This window comes from Trachurus japonicus, chromosome 18 (genome assembly GCF_045865225.1).
Source record: "Trachurus japonicus isolate A0001 chromosome 18, Traja_1.0".
NCBI classification, from domain to species: Eukaryota; Metazoa; Chordata; class Actinopteri; order Carangiformes; family Carangidae; genus Trachurus; species Trachurus japonicus.
In genome coordinates, this window is record NC_140924.1 from 5327185 (window position 1) to 5350227 (window position 23043).

At 43.0% G+C, this 23043-nt stretch overlaps 1 protein-coding gene across 1 annotated transcript; it reads right to left on the reverse strand.

Annotated features, from left to right (window-relative positions):
* Positions 1-260: 260 nt before the first annotated feature.
* On the reverse strand, positions 261-21154 carry npy2rl (neuropeptide Y receptor Y2, like). The gene is made up of 5 exons (XM_085806480.1): positions 20861-21154; positions 19055-19187; positions 8743-8908; positions 2678-2831; positions 261-866 (listed from the first exon to the last, which is right to left on the reverse strand). The coding sequence occupies exons 1-5, from the start codon at positions 21086-21088 to the stop codon at positions 261-263; spliced, it is 1287 nt and encodes a 428-aa protein (XP_085662606.1). The 5' UTR covers positions 21089-21154.
* Positions 21155-23043: the final 1889 nt, after the last annotated feature.

Genomic DNA, 23043 nt, shown 5'->3' on the forward strand with positions numbered 1-23043 from the left:
ATCCCCCGTCGGCTTCTTCTTCCTCCTCGCTCTGTCGTTTCTATTTTCTCTCACGTCTTTTATCTCCTCTGTCCCTCTCTCTCTCTCTCCGTGTTGAATCCTGCTCCTCTTCTTGTCTTCGGGGGGAACAAACGATTTTTCCTGACAATGATTTTCTCTCCTTTTGTTCCTTCTTCTGTCTCTCCATCATTGTTTTATCATCATCTCTCCTCCGTCACCCTCTTCTTCTTCCTTTCCTTTTCTTTTCTTCCCTCCGGCTCTCACACGTCGGTGGCGTTGAGGCGGGTCGACACCACGTCCTGCGTCTCCAGCACTATCTTCTTCGCTCTTCCTCCTGCTCCTCCGCCTCCTCCTCCTCCTCCTCCTCCTCCCCCGCCCCCGACGGGGTGGATGCTGTCCAGCCGGCCGCCCCTCCCCCTCTCGCCGCCGCGCCGACGACACTTGAAGACGGCGAGGAAGGCGGCGCGGTAGTTGCGGTTCATCCAGCCGTACAGCAGCGGGTTGGCGAAGGTGGAGCACATGGCGACCACGTGGAAGACGGTGTAGAGCAGGCGGAAGTCGCGCATGTCCAGCACCGAGCTGTCGATGTCGGTGGCCAGCTGGAAGGCGTGGAAGGGCAGCCAGCTGACGGCGAACACCACCACCATGGTCACCAGCATCTTGGTGGTCTTGCGGCGGCGGCGGTGGCGCTCCGAGCCGGCGCTGCCGCTGTTCTCGGCCGGGCTGACGTGGCCGCGCAGCTTGGACCAGATGCGGGCGTAGGCGAAGGAGATGATGGACAGCGGCAGGAAGTACTGCAGGATCAACATGGAGATGCTGTAGACGGTGCCGTCGGTGCTTTTCCCCGGCCACTTCTCTGTACACACCTGCAGACGGAAACACAGGGTCCAAATAAAACAATTGATTTATATGTACGTTGATATGATTTAAGGGATAGTTCAACATTTTGGCCAATTGGCCCATTGCCATAATCCCTATAGTCATAGCAGTAGGTTCGTTACCTTTACTGTAATTGTCAGTGCAAGCTATTTTTAGAACGGCGGAGCAGAGCCGTGAGCTGCTCAGAGCTACGCTACGGAGGCTCATGGGATTTCTTGGTTTCCCTCATCAAACTCATCAAATACACAATCCAACAACTCCACAACGCTCTGGTGGACAAGTTGTGACCTGCACATTCACCACGCTATGAGATAATAACACAACGTTACCAGACAGAGTTGTTTTAGAGGGAAATTCATGCAATTCATGCATTTTTCATCAACAGTCTCTGCATTTCCCTCTAAAACAACTCTGTGTGGTAACGTTGTGTTATTATCTCATAGCGTGGTGAATGTGCAGGTCACAACTTGTCCACCAGAGCGTTGTGGAGTTGTTGGATTGTGTATTTGATGAGTTTGATGAGGGAAACCAAGAAATCCCATGAGCTGAGCAGCTCACGGCTCTGCTCCGCCGTTCTAAAAATAGCTTGCACCGACAATTAAAGGTAACAAACCTACTGCTACGACTATAGGGATTATGGCAATGGGCCAATTTGCCAAACTGTTGAACTATCCCTTTAAATCTGATTTATTCAGGTTTCTTTAAATGAGTCGAGGTCAAAGCTGTGGCTTTTACTAGACCATGAAATGAGACGTTCGGGTCCACTGAGGAGTTTTAAACTCTCTGTTTGTGACAGTTTCATCATTTGATGTTTACTCGAGCTGAAAGATAATAAAAACATTTACCATTACGACTCTCAGTGCTGCAATGAATCATGGGAAATGTTGGATCCACCAGTTTGAAGCCTCCTCGCCCTGAAGCGACTAAATGAGGCTTGAGATGAGATTATTTTGTCGACCAGACTCATTTACATTCATTAAGTTTAATATATGAATTTAGATTAAATGAGTTTAATTCAGTTTGATTGATTTGGTTTAATGTGTTTTATATAATTATCAGATTGAATGGGTTTAATTTAGCCTTTCTTTCATTTGAGTTCAGGTTTGATTTGTTTCTTTTACTTTAGGTAAAACTTCTACATAATTAGAGTAAATACATCAGTATATCAGCCTTATTTAGTTTTAATTAGACTTTCACAAATAGATCATTATAGATTTGATTAGTTTTATATTTGATTTAGATGGGAGTTGGAAGGACTTGGAACCTTTTATTTTTGCAGCAGCAAACAAAAGGAGCTGAATAATAAAAAGTCAAACAGCCATACATAACCCAAAATAATGAAGCAACGGTTTCAATATTACCCTGAAAAAGATAAAAAACAAAGAGAAGATGTGACTTCAGCAGCGTTTAGTGGAGGACGGATGAGAGCAGGATGAAAGGGAACGGAGATAATATGAAAATATGATAATGTGAGAGAGTGAAATCTGAAACAAATGAGTCAAATAAGACAATGGTGCTGCTGAAATATTAACCAGAGAGGAGGAAGGAAGGACACAGGGAGGGAGTTAAAGGGAAGATAAGAGAGGGAAGAGAGAAAGGTTAAAGGAGGTGGAGAAGGAGGTGATGAAAAGAGTGAGGAAAGAAAGGGATGGAAGGAAAGAAAGAGAGAGAGATGAAAGACACGAAGAGGAGGCAGCGAGGACCAAGATCAAAGCGACGAATGAGGAGGGAGTGTTTGATTCAGAGACACAGTGCTACAGGTGTGAGTGTGTGTGTGTGTGTGTGTGTGTGTGTGTACCTGTATAGTGTGTCCCGGCTCCAGCGTGAAGGAGCCGTACTCTCTGAAGATGGCCAGGGGGCTGGCCAGCACGGCGCTCAGCACCCAGGTCAGCGCTATCACCCCGAAACACACGTCCTTCCGCATCCTGGTCTCCAGGTGGTACACGATGCACCTGCAACACACACACACACACAACACAGTTACACAACGCCGCAGGTCTGAGTCCACCTTTAGAGCAGGAAGACACTGGTGCACATCAGTCATGAATAATGGAGGACGTCTGTGAATGAGCAGCTACAAGAACTGAAACCTCCTCCTGGTTCTTGTAAATGTTCAATAATCTGCAGAGTTTTCTGCTTCTTCTCTGACACGTGAAGGAAATAATGAATCTCCAGAATCTCTAGGACCCTGAGGAAACATGATGAAGCAGCGTTTTGCTGTTTTTCTGTTCTTTTTGTTCCCTGATGTGAGTTTTATGAACTTCCTTCAGTATTTGTATGTAATGATCCAGTCACATGTCTATGGATATCCTTATTCATCCAGGTCATCGTTCTTTTCTGGGCAAATTGAATCATAGGCAACTGGACTTGTATTTGTCTGGGAAGACGTTTCGCCTCTTATCCAACGGGGCTTCATCGGTTCGTACGCAACAAGTCTCACTAGTCCGCACTAGTTGGACAAAGCAGGTCCTGTCCTATGATGCAACTTCCTGCTTGGACAGGAAGTAGGATCCAAAACATCACATGTGGGAGATTGTGGTGGTCCATCAAAACTGAGACGTCTGATTTTCCAAGTTTTCAGTCAGCTTCGCTATGATACACACCTCCTGAAGTCAGATGATCTTCACTAACTCTGAGCTAATAATCCAAGATGGCCGCCCCGAGCGCCAACAGTGAATAAAAGCAGAACGTCACAGTGTTTACCTACTTTGTCTGTTTTTGTGTTGTTAAATTCATCTTAGCAACAGTGTTGTACAGCTTTGACATGTTGTGATATTGCTGTCATGCACAAATTATTAGCTTACAATGCTAACAACAAAAATAGCTAACAATAGAGCTGCTTTCACCACTGGGCACCAACTTGTCAACTTCCTGTTTGGACAAGAAGTCCAGCGCGAGGGTTGATCCTCAGGAGAGCATGAAAACTGGAGACACATTTCAGCTGAAAACCTGTCGGAGGCTCAAACGTTTTCTGACTGTGGATGTTTCTGACAGATTTCTTGTAAATCTGTCAAACAGTTGTTCAGATTTTCCAGCTGCGTCTCTCCGGAGCTGTGGGGGAGTAGCAGCACCAACAGACCTCAGGCTTTACAAAGGAAATGAGATGTATGAAAATGTTGCAGCTGGAGCCACAGTCCTGGTTGGATCAGATGTAAATCAGCCACGGTGACTAAGACCAGCTTGTTTTCTCTGGACCGGAGCTGTAGGCGGTTTTTAATGTGGTGGTGGATGAACGGTCCACAGCAGGTGGAGGTGGAGGTGGAGGTGTGTGGGCTGATGACACAGCCACAGCTCCGTCATTTACAACAACTCCACAACAGCAAAAGAAAAGTGACATAACAAGAATCATCATCTGCTCACACCAACATGTTCATTGATAAAGTTACAGTATCAGCTAATCAGGTCGTTATCACAGCGTTGTGCTGCTATATAAGCTTCTATAGGCACAACAAAGCACAACATTTTGAAATAAAAATAAGCTATTTCTGCAACTTTTACTTTCATGGTAACTACAGTAATGATGTGGTTAAAGTTTTTGTTTTGTTTTGTTTTGTTTAAATAGAGGTTCCTGACAAAGTCAAAAAGCCTTGATGCTATAAACAAATTCATGTGGTACTTCTATGCATTAAAAACTTGAAAACCGTTCACTGGTGACCCGAACACAAGAGGAAGGTTAAGTAAAGTTATTTTTTGAACAGAGTTAATGCCTCCAAAGATTCTTTTCATGTCAAGCTTATTGCCAAGAAGACTGCTTAAGGTAGTGGTGTAGTGTAGTGGTAATGTGGAGTTCTGGGTGGACGGAAGATTGATGCTACAGATTCTATAGTCTTTATGATGTAGGGTGCCTCTTTGGGATCAATGTTGCAACATACAGGATCATCCCTATGTTCCCGGGGTCCTATGTTCCCCACTTTGTATGGGACCAGGGAACATAGGACCCTTTTTCTAAAAAAGGGTCCTATGTTCCCCGCTGTGTCCAGACCGGGGAACATAGAACCCTTTTTCTAAAAAAGGGTCCTATGTTCTCCGCTTTTTCCCCCTTTTTTGTGACTTTGAGTGAGAAGTGTAGTTGTCCAATTGGTTGGGTTTAGGCAATGAAGAAAGGAGTTGGTTAAGTTTGTAAAAAGACCAGGTAAAGGCTAGACAGGCCAGATAGATAGAGAGTCCAGATAGGTAGAGAGAGTCCATCGACCAGCGACAGCGGGGAACATAGGACCCTTTTTCAGAAAAAGGGTCCTATGTTCCCCAGTATGTATTGCGACCGGGGAACATAGGACCCTTTTTGGGAAAACCGGGGAACATAGGACCCATTTTCAAAAAGAGGGTCCTATATTCCCCGAGTGGGGAACATAGGACCCAGGGAACATAGGTACGCTCCCGCAACATACAGGTACATACATGACAGACTGGACTGGACTGGACCTGAGCTCCATCTCTGCTCTGCCAGTTTAACTCTAAACTCTGCAGCTGACTCTTCTCAAACTGAAGGAAAAACAGTTCATTAGACCCGGAGCCAAACTTCAGCAGAGACCCACTCAGTCCTACTCAGCAGCAGCAGCAGCAGCAGCAGCAGCAGTGACAAGCAGGAGACGGATGAACTCGTTACGCTGCTGCTCAGGTTCCTTGTTGTGGCCTCCACTCAGCAATAAAGCTGAGCTGAGCTGTAAACGTCCTGGCAGCTTCGCCCGCGCTCACAAACCAAACCAGCCAACTGGGTCTCTGTGGGCTCCTGGCGGCCGTCTGTTCCTTGTTTTGCCGATTGGATCAAACGCCGGCGAAGCTGCTTTTAGCTTCCACCGTCCCAGCTGAGACAGGAACCTGAGAGGGAACGTCTTCTGTGGCCGCCGTCGCCACTGTGACCTCTTTAAAAGAAAGGAAGTTGCCTTTTTTTTCCCTCTCGAGTTTTTGGGGACAACGCTTTGACTAGCTCTCTCTGCTGTTTCTGTTTGATTCACACAAACTCACCAGACTCATTTACATCTGCAGCCAAGTTTACTCTCTGCTCTTCCAACAGAGCGGCGGGTGATTATTGTGCCGGTGGCCGCGCAGTTAGTCACCGTGCTGCATACAGACAGAGCCGGAGGAGAGAACTCGCTTTAATGAAGCTCGTTATGTTAATATCTGCTGACGATTAAATAGCAACACTTCGTCCTCGCCCAAACTACGCAGCAGACACAACACTGATGAAATTACATTACATCCAATTATGCTCCTGTAAATGTATTATCATGTTGTTTTTTTCAGAGCTGCACTGCTTCATGTTTCTGTACGAACAAAGGTTTACAGAGGTTGTGTGAGAGGGGATTCACTTGTAGCGACAAAGCCACAACCCTCAGTTAGCGTGTTAGCATCTCTCAACTCCATGTTTGGGTTTAAACCTACTTCTAATGTCCCAGTTATGTAAGTTAATTAGCTTTAGGTTACATCTTTTAACTATTTTATTGATGAATCTTACAGGATTGTTTTGTGCAAATAGAAAAACTGAAATTTAAAATTTGCCTGCTTTTTTATTCGTGTGTTAGCATCACCCTTGTTTCCAAGGTAGCCTATTTTGGATCATTACACAAACTATAATGTAATAACAGGTTTTGTTCAGCAGGATCTTCAGCAATGAATCAATCTAACCCTAACCCAATGCTGTTAAAGTAAGAGGCTAATACAAGGCTTTAAAGGCAACATATTATGGAAATATCACTTTTTGAAGGCTCTTTGGGTGTTTGTCTTGCCTTCTGGCCCCAAAATGTGAGAATTGACAAAATAATCTGTAATTTTCAGGCTCCTGAGATTGAAATCCATGTGGTGTTACGAGCTGTTCCCAATATTGCCAACTCCTTGGTAAGCAAAGTCGCTATTGGCTGTCGTAAAAGTCGCTAGAAGTCGCTAAATGACATCATTACCTCAGGGGGTGGGGGTAGGGAGGGACATGGACATGTTTTTAATTTGCATTTGATTTTTTGGGGGGCATTTTATACCTTTAATTTGAAAAGGCAAGGCAATTTTATCTGTATAGCCCATTTTTACTGACATTTTGTCTCTAAGGCCTTTACACATACATCAAAAATCCAGAGACTTAAAAAGACAGAAACAGTAAGTTTTCATCAATTTCAGAGCCTGAAACTTCAGCTCACAGGAGCTCAGACACAGTGAAGTTTTAAAACTTTGTTTCACATTGAACATGTCAGTGTGTTAACAGTTGCCTAATTGACTGAGTGGCGAACACGCGGCGCAGATGCTCAGGACTTGAAATGTTTTCACTTCTGGTTTTATCCGTCAGGAACCATCTGCCGAAACAGAAAGAAAGAAAAAACAAAAACAAAAAGGAAACGCTTTGTAGCCGGCGTCCATCTGCAGTCCCCGGACAGGTGGTGGAGACAAAAGACAGAAATAATGAAACCAGACTGTCGGAGCTCCAAGAACATCTCACAGGACCAAATGTGTGTTTTTAAAAAGATGTGTTCAAAGGTGTGTGTGTGTGTGCTTTGTAGGAACTTTACCTAAATGGTGAATATTTAATTTCCATGTCCGGACTCGGCTCATTAACGCTCGTTTCAATCCGACACTGATGAGTTGAGTTTCACTTCCAGCAGCTTTAAGGGTCAGACAGGTCGGAGTTATTCAGATGAGACCGACGTTCATCTGAAACCCGGTCGCTCTGCTGCTCTGCTGCTCTGCTGCTCTCCACTCCCACGATCCAGCCGACCCTTGAACGCCTCACCGTGCCATAGCAACAGAGCAGGAGAGCGTTGTCCTGCTGCGTTCAAATGAACCGTTTTTTTTTACACCAGGACGTGAGAGTCTGAAAACTCCAAGATACAACCAGATGACGGACTCATGATGTATGGAGCTAGAACAGTCTCATAATGAATACATTCACACAGAAATTAATAAATTCACAAAATGTATTTGGGGATTTACGTGACTCAAGACACAAATGAATTTGTGAATCTTCTTTTGTGTAATTATTAATTTCTGTGTGCATTTATTTATTATGAGACTGTTCTAGCTCCAACGCTCCAATCATCTGCATGTTTTGTTGACGTCGCTCACAATTGTAAATTGCAAGACATAAAAATCATTGTGTTGTTTCCTGTTGTTGTCGAATCAGCTGTTAGCTTGTTATATGTATATATAGGATATATATATATGTGTGTTTTGTATTTTAATGTGACTTTACATACACACACACACCATCTTCTTGGCTTTTATTTTGAAATATTTACCTTTACTTTCCTGGCAGCTGATTGATATCTGTTGCTTTTTCAATTCAACAAGGAAAAATTTTAACAAATTAATCTACAAAAAACTAATTTGGACTTTTTCTTCCACTTTTACTATGGGTTGTTTTGTTTTCTGCCTGTTTCCAGTTTTGTTTTCAGGTACTTCCTGGTCACCTGACGTCACCTCAATTTAAACTGAATAAACCTGAGTTAAAGTTCCAGCTCCACTTTTCTCGGTCCTAACGGGTGCAAGTAAAATATTCGCCTCGCTCTACTCGCTCAAGTTTGCCCGCTGGAATATTTGTTTTTACTCGCGGCATTCGCGCGAATATTTCGCACGGGCGAATTTTGCGTTTTCGCGTAATTTGCGGCGCATCATTCGCGGCACGCCATTCGCGTCACAAATTTGCGTCTGTACATTGACTTTGTATGTAATCTGATCGCGCGAAAAATTTGCCTTGCGTCCGGTGTGAACACGCCGTAACTGAGTTGATCTTAGTAAATGTCCCAATTTTTCTTTTTCGTTTTCAAATGTTTTTTTATTTTGTCGAAGACACTGAGACGTCCAACATTGCCAAAAATAAAAAAACAAACAACTGCAGTCTTTAACATTCCCAACCTCCTCCAACATAAAAACTCCGCCCACCTGTGGCGGTCCAGGGCGATGACGTTGAGCGTCACCGTGGAGACGTGCACGGCGAGGCCCTGGGCGTACGGCAGCAGGAAACACAGCGTGCTGCCGAACTTCCACTCCCCCTGCAGCGTGTAGACCAGGGTGAAGGGCAGACACAGAGTGTTGACCAGCAGGTCGGCTGCAGAGACACACACACACACACACACACACAAATACACACAAAATGATAGTGTTAAATTATTTGCATCTTTACGTTGTGTCACTTTGTGATGAACAAAGACGAGTTCTCATAGAAAAACAGTTGTTCGCTTCATCTGCTCAGACAAACAGGTCGTCTGAGGACACACACACACACACACACACACACACACACACACACACACACAGATAAAACAACTGGTGAACATCACAGACAGAGAGAGAGAGACCATCTGTTCCAAACAGGTCACATGATCGACACAATCTCATCCACATCGGTCCGTGTGAGCGTCGACAGCTGCTGAACGGCGACGATGATGATGATGAATTGTTTTTTTCCCCGTGGGGCCCTGAACGCATCACGCTCTGGAAGCAGTTTGACTTTTAGGGACAAAAAACCTCAGAAACATCACTGTGACCCTGACCTTTGACCTTTGACCTTCGAGGACCAAAATATCTTCATTTTACAATGTGTGTGTGTGTGTGTGTGTGTGTGTGTGTGTGTTTCCCTACAGGCGCTACACAAGATGACAACAGACTGACGTCGGTCGACTCCGCGAGGACGAGACCTCGGAGCAAAGTTCAGATCATGTCAGACAAAAACTGTCCACACTGATGACATCATCCACCCCCCCGCCCTCTAAACTCCCCTGATTTCATCTTTCTACTTCCTGTTACGCTTCAGGGCAGAGGGAGGGAGAGAAGAGAGACAGTTCTTCATCACCACACACACACACACACACACACACACACACACACACACACACACACACACACACACACACAGGGTATATAAATGTAGCCTATACTTTTTATTTTTATTTTATTTTATTTATTTGATTCTGGGAGTTGTATTGGTTTTGTTTCATTGATTCTTGATGCTTTGGCAACATAGTTCTGGTAACATGCATGCCAATAAAGAGAATTTGAATTCAATTTGAGCGAGAGAGGAGGGGGAGGTGGAGAAGAGAAAAAGGGAGAGAAAAAGAAGAGACAGAGAGAGAGAGAAGAGAGAGAAAGGACAAACTGATATACTGAGAGATGAGTTTGTTTGTCACATGATCAAAGGTCACTGTGGATGACTCGCTTCGTTTCCATGACAATTTGTCAGTCCAGATTAAAACCCAGACTTTAAAAAAGAAAACACGTTAAAATGTAAAAAAAAACGTGTCAGTGACTCTCACTCAGTGAATCAAAGAAGGAGAAGAAGGACATGCAGCTCCACACGTAAACACACTGCAAAAACTCAAAAATCTTACCAAGAATATTTGTCTTATTTCTAGTGAAAACAAATCTCATTATACTTAAAATAAGACTCATAACATTAAAAAGCAGCTTGTTTTTAGACACTTTTTACTTCTTTCAAGCAGATTTTCACTTGAAATAAGTAGAAGAATCTGCAAGTTTTTCTTTCTTATTACAAGCACAAAAAACTTGCTTTCACTGGCAGATTTTTCTACTTATTTCAAGTGAAAATTAGTTTGAAACAAGTGAAAATTATCTAAAACAAGTTCATTTTTAGGTGATGAGTCTTATTTTAAGTGGAAAGAGATTAGTTTTGACTAGAAATGAGACATTTTGACAAGAAATAAGACAAATATTCTTGGAAAGATTTTGAGTTTCTGCAGTGCAGACCTACAACAACACAACAACACAACGACACAATGACTTCCTCCCTGTCGTCCAATCGAACGGCCTCGCTGGACTGCAACCGTAGCAACCGTTAACTGGCGGTGAAGGATAGTGACGTTGTTGTCGTCGGCAGCAATAAAAGCCTCTAATGACTAATGAAACGCTGGAGGGCTTTTAATTTGAAGGAGTTAGCTACAGGAAGTGGGACCGACGCTACGTCTCAGGAGGGAAAGTCTTTTAGCGACTCGGTCTGAACGTTTTTAACTAAATTGTCCCTTCTCTGCCCCCGTAGCCTCATGAATATATAATTAATGTTTCCTGTTTATGAATTGTTCATGTTGTTTACGTCACGTCGAGCCGTTCTCACTTTGTTTCTCAGTGTTTTAAGAAACGTCTCGTCACCTTCAGAGTGTCTGAGAAAAACAGCAGAACAAAGAGAAACATCAAAGTGAAGAGAAGCAGCAGCTTTAATGGTGACGGAGGCGTCTGTCCACGTCTCTGTGAGGACACACACACACACACACACTGAGTTTTACTTAGTTCATAATTTAACGTCCAAAACTTGTAAAACTCAAAAGGCAAAACAGCAAATTAATATTTTTAGTCCAGGACACGGCCATCAGTGTGTGTGTGTGTATTTACTAATGATAGCCGGCAGTTCAGTTTTACGCTGCATCCAGTTTAAATTTTTTTATATATAGTTTTCAGAACAACTGACACTCGGGGCAACACACACACACACACACACACTCATGTACGGCTAAAACACACACACACACACACACACACATTGGGGTTGGTTGGTTTCTTATTTCCTAACAGCTGCAGCCGAGACGAGAGGGAACAAATTCACCAGGAGGCTTCGTTCGTTTTAATTTGAAATTCCCCCCTCACCAGATGCAGCGATGGCCGCTCCGCACACACACACACACACACACACACACACACACACACACACACACACTGGAGGACGTGTGGGTCAGTGAGTCAGAGACACAGGAAAGTGAATTCCTCCAGAAAACAAAACCATTTTCAACATCAGCAGCTTCTTCTGTTTGACTAGAGTCAGGAAGAAGAAGAAGAAGAAGAAAAAGAAGAAGAAAGAAGGAGAAAAAGATGAAGAAAAAAAGATGAAAAAGACAAAGAAGAAGAAAAAGGAGAAGAAGAAGACGAAGGAGAAGAAAAAGATGAATAAAAAAATATGAGGAAGAAAAAGGAGAAAAAAGGAGAAGAAAAAGAAAAAAGGAAAAGATAAAGATGACGAAGAAGAAAAAAGGAGAAGATGAAGAAGACGAAGAAGAAGAAAAAGAAGAAAAAAGATGAAAATGAAGAAGACGAAGAATAAAAAAATATGAAAAAGAAGAAAAAAGGAGAAGATGAAGAAGAAAAAGAAAAAGAAGAAGAAAAAAGGAGAAGATGAAGAAGACGAAGAAGAAAAATATGAATAAAAAAAGATGAAGATGATGAAGAAGAAGAAAAAAGACGAAGATGAAGAAGACGAAGAAGAAGGAGAAGAAAAAGAAAAAGATGAATAAAAAAATATGAAAAAGAAGAAAAAAGAAAAAGAAGAAGATGAAGGAGAAGAAGTGGACTATGTAGAGGTCAGTGTGTGAGTGAAGTCTCTTTATAACTGGATCATCTGATGCTGTAGTTACACTGAGTCCAGTCTGGAGGAAACAGGAGGTCAGATGATCAGTGGAGCTGGAGCTTCATTTAATGTCTTTAAAGTGAAGGACGTCATGGAAAGAAAATTAATTTTTAAAGAGACGTTTTAATCTGTATGTTGAGTCTCCAGCTCGTCGCTGTCCAAGGTCCTGAAGTTTCTCCTCCTCTCCTACAGTCGATGAACTTTGTGCTCGTTTTGACTTCGTAGTCGTTTCAACTTCAAATGTTTTTGGTTCTTCTTTTTTTTTTTTACTTTTTCAGAGGCTCCAGAGTCCCAGCGTGAAACGTCTTCACACGCTGCTGCTGCTGCTGCTGCTGCTGTCTCACACTGTCTCTCTCACACTGTCCTATAATGAGAGTAGAGGCAAGAAAAGCCCCAAAAATATCCCCAAGAAGAGAAAGAAGACACCAGCTTCGTCTTCATGTCCATCGTATGGAAGCTAATGGTGGTCTGGTTTTAGTCTGGTTAGTATTAAACTGGTCTGGGGACAGTGGATCTGAAGTGGACCTGAAGTCTCCTTCTCTGAACTTGTCTTTGTCTCTGTCTCTAAAGTTTCCGAACTTGTCTCTATCTCTGGTCCTGAAGTCTCCTTCTCTGAACTCGTCTCTGTCATTGTCCTTGGTCCTAAAGTCTCTGAACTTCAGTAGACCTGAAGTCTCCTTCTCTGAAGTTGTCTCTGTCTCTGGTCCTGAAGTCTCTGAACTCGTCACTGTCCTTTCAAGAACTTGTTTCTCACCGTGGTCCTGAAATTTCTCTCTCGACTCGTCACTGTCCCAGAAGTCTCCTTCCCTGAACTCGTCTCTGTCTCTGGTCCTGAAGTCTCTAAAATCATCTCTGTCTCTGGTCCTGAAGTCTCTAAAATCATCTCTGTCTCTGGTCCTGAAGTCTCTAAAATCGTCTCTGTCTCTGGTCCTGAAGTCTCTAAAATCATCTCTGTCTCTGGTCCTGAAGTCTCTAAAATCGTCTCTGTCTCTGGTCCTGAAGTCTCCTTCCCTGAACCCGTCCCTCTCCATGGTGCTGAAAGTCTCTGAACTCGTCTCTGTCCTTTCCAGAACTTGTTTCCAGGGCCGGCTGCTGGCATAAACCCTCTATGCGGTTGTTTAGGGCCACAGCCGTTAGGTGGGGGGCCACATGATCAGAAAGGTACCGGGGTTCATCATGTCATTTAAACATCCTGAGGTCTGCACGTGCAGCTATGAGCTTTATATGTAATGTGAAGTCAATATTCAGCTTCTTTTATCTCACATTTGAGACATTTGGTGAAAATAGAACGGCAGAATGACAACATTTATGCTCAAAAAGCAATCTTACAAAATTTCATTTTAGACTTGTTTTCTACACTTCTCTATTACTGTATTCATATCCTATTTCAAGCACCAAAACAGTTCATTCTCATGACTGAAAGTGTTTTCACAAGGGATTTGACATTTTTCAAAAAGCAGACCTCAAATTTCCAGCATTTGTCCTAAATTATTTCTTTCTGTTCTAGGACAAACTGGCCTCAGTGTGCTTACAGCGGAGGTTCTAATATTTAGACATAAAACACTTGACTATTGTTACATCTGCAAGTATCTTAAAAAGATACATTTAAGAAAATATGTAAAAGTTGAGAAAATGGCCTCAAACCTCAGAGGGATAAACACGTCTGTATTCAGTTTTAACCAGTGATTTGGTGTTTGCGCTTAGAGTGCAGGGCCACAAACAAAAACCTTGTTTAGGGGGCCACCAACATCCTAGGGCCGGCCCTGCTTGTTTCTCACCATTTCCCTCTCGACTCGTCACTCTCCCTGAAGTCTCTGTACTCGTTTCTGTCTCTGTACTCAAAGTTTCTGAACTTGTCTCTGCCCCTGGTCCTGAAGTCTCTGAACTTGTCTCTGTCTCTGGTCCTTAAAGCAGAAGTAAGCGATCCGGTCGTTTTGGCTAATGCTGCGTTCCAGGCAGGCTTTTGAAATCGTAAATTACAGCTTCAAGTCACAACTTACGACTTTGTAGCGTTTCAGGCAACCCACTCGTGTTTTTCCGACCTGTTTTACCTGTGAAAGTCACTATAACGGCCACTCGTAACTTCTGACCCGTGAACTCGTACCAGATCGAACTGGTACCACTTCACAGGTCGGAAAAACACGAGTTACGGGTTTCCTTGAACGCACCATAACAGTCCTCGTCCCTACGTCACCACATTCAGGCGCATCCCTTGGCTGCACACACAGCCCTGCATGCCGTTCTCTCTCCTCATTGGATAAAAACTGTAGGATACGAGAAAAGTTTTCTCCTCGGCTCAGAGCAGAGCAGAGTGACTGACAGACCCGTGTTTCGGTCCAAACACTCTATAGAAGTGATTGCTGTCGGAAGATACAACTATTTAAGACTTATATTAACACAAAAATATCGCTTACTTCTGCTTTAAGTCTCTAAAATCGTCTCTGTCTCTGGTTCTGAAGTCTCCTTCCCTGAACTCGTCCCTCTCCGTGGTGCTGAAGTCTCTGAACTCGTCTCTGTCCTTTCCAGAACTCATTTCTCACCGTCGTCCTGAAACTTCCCTCTCGACTCGTCACTCCCCCTGAAGTCAATTTCAATTTCAATTTCACAAGCTTTATTGGCATGACTGTCATTACAATATTGCCAAAACGTTACAAAAATGGTAAAATAACACATACAACATAAATAAATAAACAGATAATATAATAATAAAGATGATACTAATGAACAAACAGTGTAGATATCATTTAGCAGGTAAAACTCAACAGGAGCAGGAGCAGCTGCTCATATAGAGGAGCTCATGTTGAGCAGCTCTTCTCTCTCCTTCTCCTTCTGAGTCTGAGTCTCCTTCCCTGAACTCGTCCCTCTCCATGGTGCTGAAGTCTCTGAACTCGTCTCTGTCCTTCCCAGAACTCTGTCCTTTCTCACCGTCGTCCTGAAATTTCTCTCTTAACTCGTCACTCTCGCTGAAGTCTCCTCCGCTGAACCCGTCCCTCTGCGTGGAGCTCCAGTCTCTCCTGGCTGCATGTGGGCCGGGGACATCGTACCCATCCAGCCGTGCTTGTTTACTCGGTGCTACCGTTACATTTGCTCTCCCTGGAGTGTGTGTTAAGAGGAGAACGTATCAGTGTGTTTCTCTCAGACAGCAGAGCTCGTTTCCTCCTCCTCCTGCTCCACTTCACAGCCCATTACTCCTCACTCTTTATGCATCTTATTTATTAGCTTGTCTGCACACGTGTTGTTCAATAATGATCCCATTTATTAGTTTAGTTGTTTTCATGTTAATTCATGCGTTTATATTATAATATGTTTACTCTGTTATCCATCTTGATGTGTTCTGCATATTGATTTTAATTGAACTTTTCACTCCTGTTCTTTCAGTGTTTTGAATTAAAACGCCCACAGTGACTCTGAAAACATGATTAAATCTTTGAACCGGTGTGAATCTTTCAAACAATCATCCATCGTGTGCCACTTCACAGGCAGAGGGAACTTGTAAATCTCGCCTCTTCACCCTCGTCTCGTTAGAAACGAGCCAAAAACAACATCACACTATGTGGTCCAAGCTGTCCGTCCTCGTTGCTCCACATTGAGCAGATGATCGGTGAAGTGTCGGTCGCGGCTTCTGTTGTCGCCGGCGTCCTGTGTGATGTCCGAGGTCAGAGTTGAGACGAGCTTCGGCTCATTAAAACTCACACGGTTTAATCCCTCTCTCTCCCCCGGTGGAAGCGCGGAGGAAACAAGGCGCCGCCGCTCCGCCGCTCCGGCCTCGCGGCTGTTTGATGTCTCAGATACGATCGACTCATTTTGTCTTATCGAGATGTGACTGGAGCGTTTTCTGAGGGTCGAGCTGAGTCAGAGTTTACAACAATACGGCTGGAACGAGTGGAGCTGGGTTTTTAGAAACACTAAGATCTAACCCATCAGTACAGACACAGTGTTTAAAGGGATAGTTTAACGTTTTGGCAAATTGGGCCATTGTCATAATCCCTCATAGCAGTAGGATGGTTTTCAAACTCATAAAATGCACAATCTAACAACTCCAAAACGCTCTGGTGGACAAGTTGTGACCTGCACATTCACCACGCTATGAGATAATAACACAACGTTACCAGACAGAGTTGTTTTAGAGGGAAATTTATGCATGCGTTGCCTTCAGGGACAGTTTTTCATCAACAGTCTCTGTATTTCCCTCTAAAACAACTCTGTGTGGTAACGTTGTGTTATTATCTCATAGCGTGGTGAATGTGCAGGTCACAACTTGTCCACCAGAGCGTTGTGGAGTTGTTGGATTGTGTATTTGATGAGTTTGATGAGGGAAACCAAGAAATCCCATGAACCTCCGTAGCGTAGCTCTGAGCAGCTCACGGCTCTGCTCCGCCGTTCTAAAAATAGCTTGCACCGACAATTAAAGGCAACGAACCTACTGCTATGACTATAGGGGTTAAAATGTTGAACTATCCCTTTAAGGTGAACTGTAAATTAACATGTGACTCTGCCTCCCACTAGTGAAGATGTTTCTAAAACTGTAAAACATTTGTACATTTCGGCACCGCTGATGCGTTCAAGGACCTCACAGTGAAGCAAAAATAAACAAATGCTCATGTCTTAATTCTGGTGTCTATTCCTGTATTTGAAGACTCATTGTCTCTCGTTTCTAAGGCTCCTTCATTTCTACCGCAACAAAAGCTGCTTTGAACGGATCCGGTCCCAGGATTCATTGTGTGTCGGTGATGAATCACTTTTCAAAACAAAAATAAATCTGTGGCCGTGGAGAAAAAGGAAATCCTCCACAGACCAAAAAAAAAAAAAAAAAGTCTCATTTCTCATTTCAGTTTGTGAAGGTTTTTGTAGCTTCATCATCACAGTGGAGATATGTCACAGTAAGGAATCAATAAAGTTAAAGTTAAAGGTAAGGTAAGGTAACGTCTCAGTCTGTTTGCTTTCTTTAGGTCACTGAATACACTGCAAAAACTAAAAATCGTACCAAGAATATTTGTCTTATTTCTAGTCAAAATGTCATTTCTAGTCAAAACAAATCTCATTATACTTAAAATAAGACTCATCACATTAAAAAGTTGCTTGTTTTTAGACACTTTTTACTTCTTTCAAGCAGATTTTCACTTGAAATAAGTAGAAAAATCTGATAGTGGAACAAGTTTTTCTTTTAAAAACAAAACTTGATTTCACTGGCAGATTTCTGGATGTCCTCAATGTCTATCATTTGGCGTTCATCATATTGAAGTTGTCTTCTTCCAACGCTTCGAAAAGCCAAAAAAATCGCATACAATAGCACAACTTTGCGGATGGCTACCATTTTCCCTTCTTCTACAATTTATATTCCTTCTTTGGTAACCCTTTCATTTGCAGACCGCTAATTACGTGATGATGTCAAGAAATGGCCAAGAAATAACAATTAATTACATCATAATGTCTAGAAATAGCCTAGAAATGATGGTCAATTTCTCGGTAATGTTGAGAAAGTTAGCGGAGAACTAACAATTGATTGTGTAGAAATAGCCCACAAATATCCGTCAATTACAAAGACTTGGTGGAGAAAATTCTGGCCTTTCCAAAAAAATTCAAAGCAAAGAGCAGGGGTAACCTTCTGCCTTCATGAATAACATGACAGTACTATTATTATCAAGTAAATTAGCGGTCTGTAAATAAAAGGGTTACCTCTATTTCCTTTTATGATTTACTGATATGTGGTCGGCTCTCGATCGGAGTTCAATGTGGACACTGGAGACAACATAAACACAACAACCATAATGTTTCTCCATCGTCTCCTCGTTGCGTCGGTTCTAACGTAAATCTTGTTTGTGTAACGAGTTCAGTCACAGAGAAATCAATTCACTTCATCAGAGTCGTCACAGTCGATGGGTCAGTAACTGCGACTGTAGCTTCCAGTCACATGTACGGAGGACCAGAGGTGTCTGAAGAGAAGAAATGATGAAGCATTTCTTTATTTTAATATTTAAATTAGCATGGGAAACAGAAATTATGAAATCATGAATACTTATTTATGATATAAGAAATAGCAGAAAGCCATTGCCAAATAATTATGTTTTAATTTCCTGTTAATATATTAGCTTGGCTTGTCCTGTTAGCTTCTCTACAGCAGACAGCTTGTTACATCCTGTGGCCGTTCAGACTGTTTAACTATACATTTTTATTTATTAAAAAAAAAAAAAAATGTTTTAATTGTTTTTAATTTATTAAAATGTGCAGTTTAATTTCTTCTCCTGTGACATCACCGGTCCTCCGTACACATTCACACATGGGATTTACCCGTCGGCACCAGAGCTCATGTTTGAAGACACATGAAGACAAAAAAAAACACACACACATATGGTTGTTATCAAATGAAGATGGGAGGGAAAGGGTTAAGGTGTTTACATCGTGAGAGTAGACAGACACACAGACAGACACACAGACACGCAAAGGCCTCTGGGAATTCTTTTTTAAAAACAAAGTCTTTGTTTTTCTTCTCCTCCGTCAGAAAATCTATTTATACGACGATCACACACTCGGGTTTCTACGTTCGCTTTCTCCTCCAAGACCGAGCGAATGTCAGACACACACATCACACACATCACACACACGCACACCAGATAACAGCTGACAGATGTTTGAGTCATCAGCGCCGGCGACCTACAGAGGACACACACACACACACACACACACACACACACACACACATCCTAATCCAATGCTGTCAGACTCGTCACAGCTGGGAAATGCCCTGCGACATCCTGAGACAAAGCTGTTTGTGTGTCTATTTGTATCTGCCTGTGTGTGTGTGTGTGTGTGTGTGTGTGTGTGTGTGTGTGTGTGTGTGTGCCGTACCGACTGCCAGGTTGGCGATGAAGAAGTTGGTGACGGTGCGCAGCGTCTTGAAGCGGTAGATGACGTAGATGACCAGAGAGTTACCCAGAACCCCCAGCACGATGATGGTGCTGTAGGCCAAGATCAACACCACCTGCCAACACACACACACACACACACACACATGAACACACACACACACACACACACACACACAAACACACACACAGCAGCTGTAAACATCTGTCGTACGCCGTCGCCTCCAGCTGCCTCTGCAGGAAAAACCTGTTCACCTATTGATGATACAAAGGCTCCGATCGATGTCTGAATACACCTAATCACTGTGATTGGAGGTGTGTGTGTGTGTGTGTGTGTGTGTGTGTGTGTGTGTGTGTGTGTGTGTGTTGCACTGGTTTCCCTCTCTGTCTCTTCCTGAGACACAATCAGGTCACTACAGCTCAAAATTTCACCGTGTTTATTTCCCATGAGCCTCAGCATGATGCTGCCCTGGTAATTAATTCATTAGTAACTAATTAGTAAATGTTGTAACGTGACGATAACAATTGACTGTCTCTCTATATATATGTATAATAATAATAGTTTATTTGCGTAGCTCCTTTCATGCACAAAACGCAGCCAAAGGTGTGTCCCAGGGTTAAGAGAAAAATACAATAATAGTAAAAGGGCAATAGAGACCAGATAAAAGCATGCAATAGATAAAAAAAAATACATAATGCATGCAATTTACAGGTTGATGGGAAAAGAAGACAAAACATTTAACCTTCCTCTTGTGTTCGGGTCACCACTGACCCCGTTTTCAGGTTTTAAATGCATAAAAGTACCACACAACTGTGTTTATTGCATCAAGGCTTTTTGACTTTGTCAGCAACCTGTATTTAAAAAAGAAAAAAACATTTTTTCACAAATTTCTAAAATGCTCCGGTTAAAATTATGACATTTGTGGTGTTGTCAATTTTGACCCGGTTATTAATATAAGAACAATAATTACAGTTCAAACTGAAATCATAAGTGCAAAACCGACCTTTTCATGGATAAAGAAGCCCAACGACATAACCAAGGGAAACAAAGCAGCTGATTTAAAACATGGGTCAGAAGCGACCGTAACACCAGAGACGAATGTTAAAAAAAGAGGTTATAACACCAGAAAAGACTAGACAGCAAGAGAATATAAAAGGTCTTCAGTGCTTCTTGCTTCTTTTATGTGAATAGTTTGTCTGTCCCGAGCATTAAATAACAGCTAGCTCTTTAAAGGGATAGTTCACCCAAAATTGAAATTGGATTGAAGCAATTTCGCATTTCAGGGGTTCAATACAAGACGGACATTACATACGAGCAGCATGGAGGTATTTGGATTTGTCTTTTTGTTACTAAGACAGTTGGTATCCATTTTCAACCGTTATATGGACATGCACTGCTACGCCGAGACCCCCTGTAACTCAGAGAAGCCACGGAGGACTCTGAAACTTCTCCCAGCCCTTAGTCCACATGAGGGGGAGGAGATAATGAGTGAAATTACTTCAATCCAATTTCAATTTTGGGTGAACTATCCCTTTAAACGTGAGACCTAAACATCTAGAGCGCCCCTCGGTGGCTGATTGTGATGTGTGACATAATTGATTGACAGCTGCGGTTGATTTGATTGGTTGTGCAGGTGTTTGTATCATCAAAGCTGCTATTCTAGAAAAAAAGGCTTTTATTGTGAAAGAGGGGAAGTGATTATTGATTATCAATGAGTAAAGCAAAGTGGAGCTGATGAACTTTCCCTCTCAGATCGATGTGGAGGTTTTATTACAGTTAGTCACCCACCTGGACGCTCAGCAGTCTGATCGGGTCCTCGGGGAAGTTCACGCCCTCGAAGACGAACGGCGGCAGCGCCGGGGGGATTGCCCCGCCCACGCCGCCCCCGACGCCCCCGACGCTGTTGGGGTCGTAGTCATGGTAGACCAGGTTGCCGGGGTCGACGTCGTCAGGCAGGGGGGGCAGGAGGTTGAACTGCTCCTGTGAGTCGTTGGCTGCTGCGCTGACGCCCTCCATGTCCAATCACACGTGTTCATCCGGCAGCGGCATTTCACGGACACACACACACACACACACACACTATCTGACAAACGCACACACTTGGACGCAACCTGTGGGACGACAGAGAAACAGACAGACACAGGTAAGTTACAGGTGAGACAGTGCAGAGTTTCACCACTAGGGGGCAGAATAACACACAGTCGCCATGTTGTATATAAACTTGTATGTAGAGTCGTTGTGTTTGCCCATAGACTGTAAAAAGAATGGACGTAGCATCCGTGACGTCACCCATTGGTTGTGGGGAGTCGTTTTTGTGACTCCAATATGGCGGCCTGAACAGCGCCATGTTGGATTGGCCGGCCGAGAACCCGCCCACTGGCCTCGAAGCAGCTGTCCACGGAGCTGCTCGGACCTGTCACTCAACGTTTCCACGCCCTAATTGGCCAGAATTTTAAACCTAATAATAAAACGGTAGAGTTAAAAAAAATTCACCCCCCTCAGAGTGTGTGCGGGGGTAGAAACTATCGATTGAGACCAAAAAACGTTCTGACACCAGGCTTTGATCATGTGTATTGAGGATGTAAAGTCGGCGATTTTAACATGGGGGTCTATGGAGAATGCTGCTTTCTGACACCAGCCCCCAGAGGAAGAAGAGGGGATTGCAGTTTTTTGATCGCGGAAGTGAGCTTCACTTCTCAGACCGCGACTGCCCCCTTGTGTTTAACGTTAGCAAACAGTCGCCATGCGTTTCTGTTCTTTATCTTTTTGTCTGTGTAATGTTTGACTCTCTTCTTTAGCTAGCTGCTAACGTTGTCTCATTTTTCCAGGGAAGACAATTAAACCATTGAACAAAGTGGTTTCATTATTTAAGAACTTTGTTTAAAACTTCATGTTAATGCAAAAAGACAGAAGAAAAAACCAGTTATGAGGCTAAAGACCCTTTCACACGTGACGAATAAACAATGCTCGAAATATTCGATGGCGAATATTTCGCATCAAAACTATTCAACCATTCACACGATGCAAATATGCCACCGTTGCAACAGTTACAAACCAACAGTTTTGCCAACTTGGCAACTTTCTCACTAAATCTGGCGACTTTCCAAACCCTCTTGACGACTTTTCTTGTCAATAGCAACTAGCAACAAATCTAGTGACTTTTTCGGGTGTTGTTACAAACGTTTCTGGCTATTCAAATAGGGCTGGGCAATATGGACCAAAAGTAATATTGTAATATATATTTTTAATTGAATGGCAATATAGGATATATATCATGTTCTTCCCAATTAGCCGCCCTAATGACTTGATATTTGTATCACTGTGCTGTCCCTCTCCTGTCTGTCTGTCTCTCTGTTCCCCTCCTCTGTTGTTTGGATAACTATGGTTTGTATTTGGCGTATCACTGGGCCGACATGCGGACACGCTGGTTCAGATGGAGAATTAGCGCTAATGAGTCCGTTGGTCGGACCGCGTTGGGTTTTAATGTTCAGGCCCAGTGAGAAGTGGAGCTGAGCTGGGCCAAGAGCAGGACACACCCGGCTAAACTAACAGGGACAGATTCTACCAAGAACAACCTTTAGCATGTTTTTACTTCCCCTTTCATTTGTCTTTTCCACGAACAGCTCAAACATGTTGTTTAAAGGCTTTTTAAGGTTTTTTTTTGTAGTTGAAATCGTCTGCCTGTTTTACTGGGTCATTCCTAATCCCTTAACCTGGATGTAACCTGGATTATGAGTTTTATGAGTTTAAATAAAAAACAGAGAAGAGATTACTTCCAAAGGGAAACTGTTAGATAATCTGTTCTACGTGTAAAACACCCAAAAAAAAATAAAAATAAAAAAGAATCTCTGGACAATATTTCTCTGGCAAGTCAGGAGCTGCCTCAGCTCTGCAGCAGATTATTACCCCGGCGCAGCTATGAGTCATTGTCTTTCTCATATTGTCATTATTAAATTATTAATTTCCGTAAC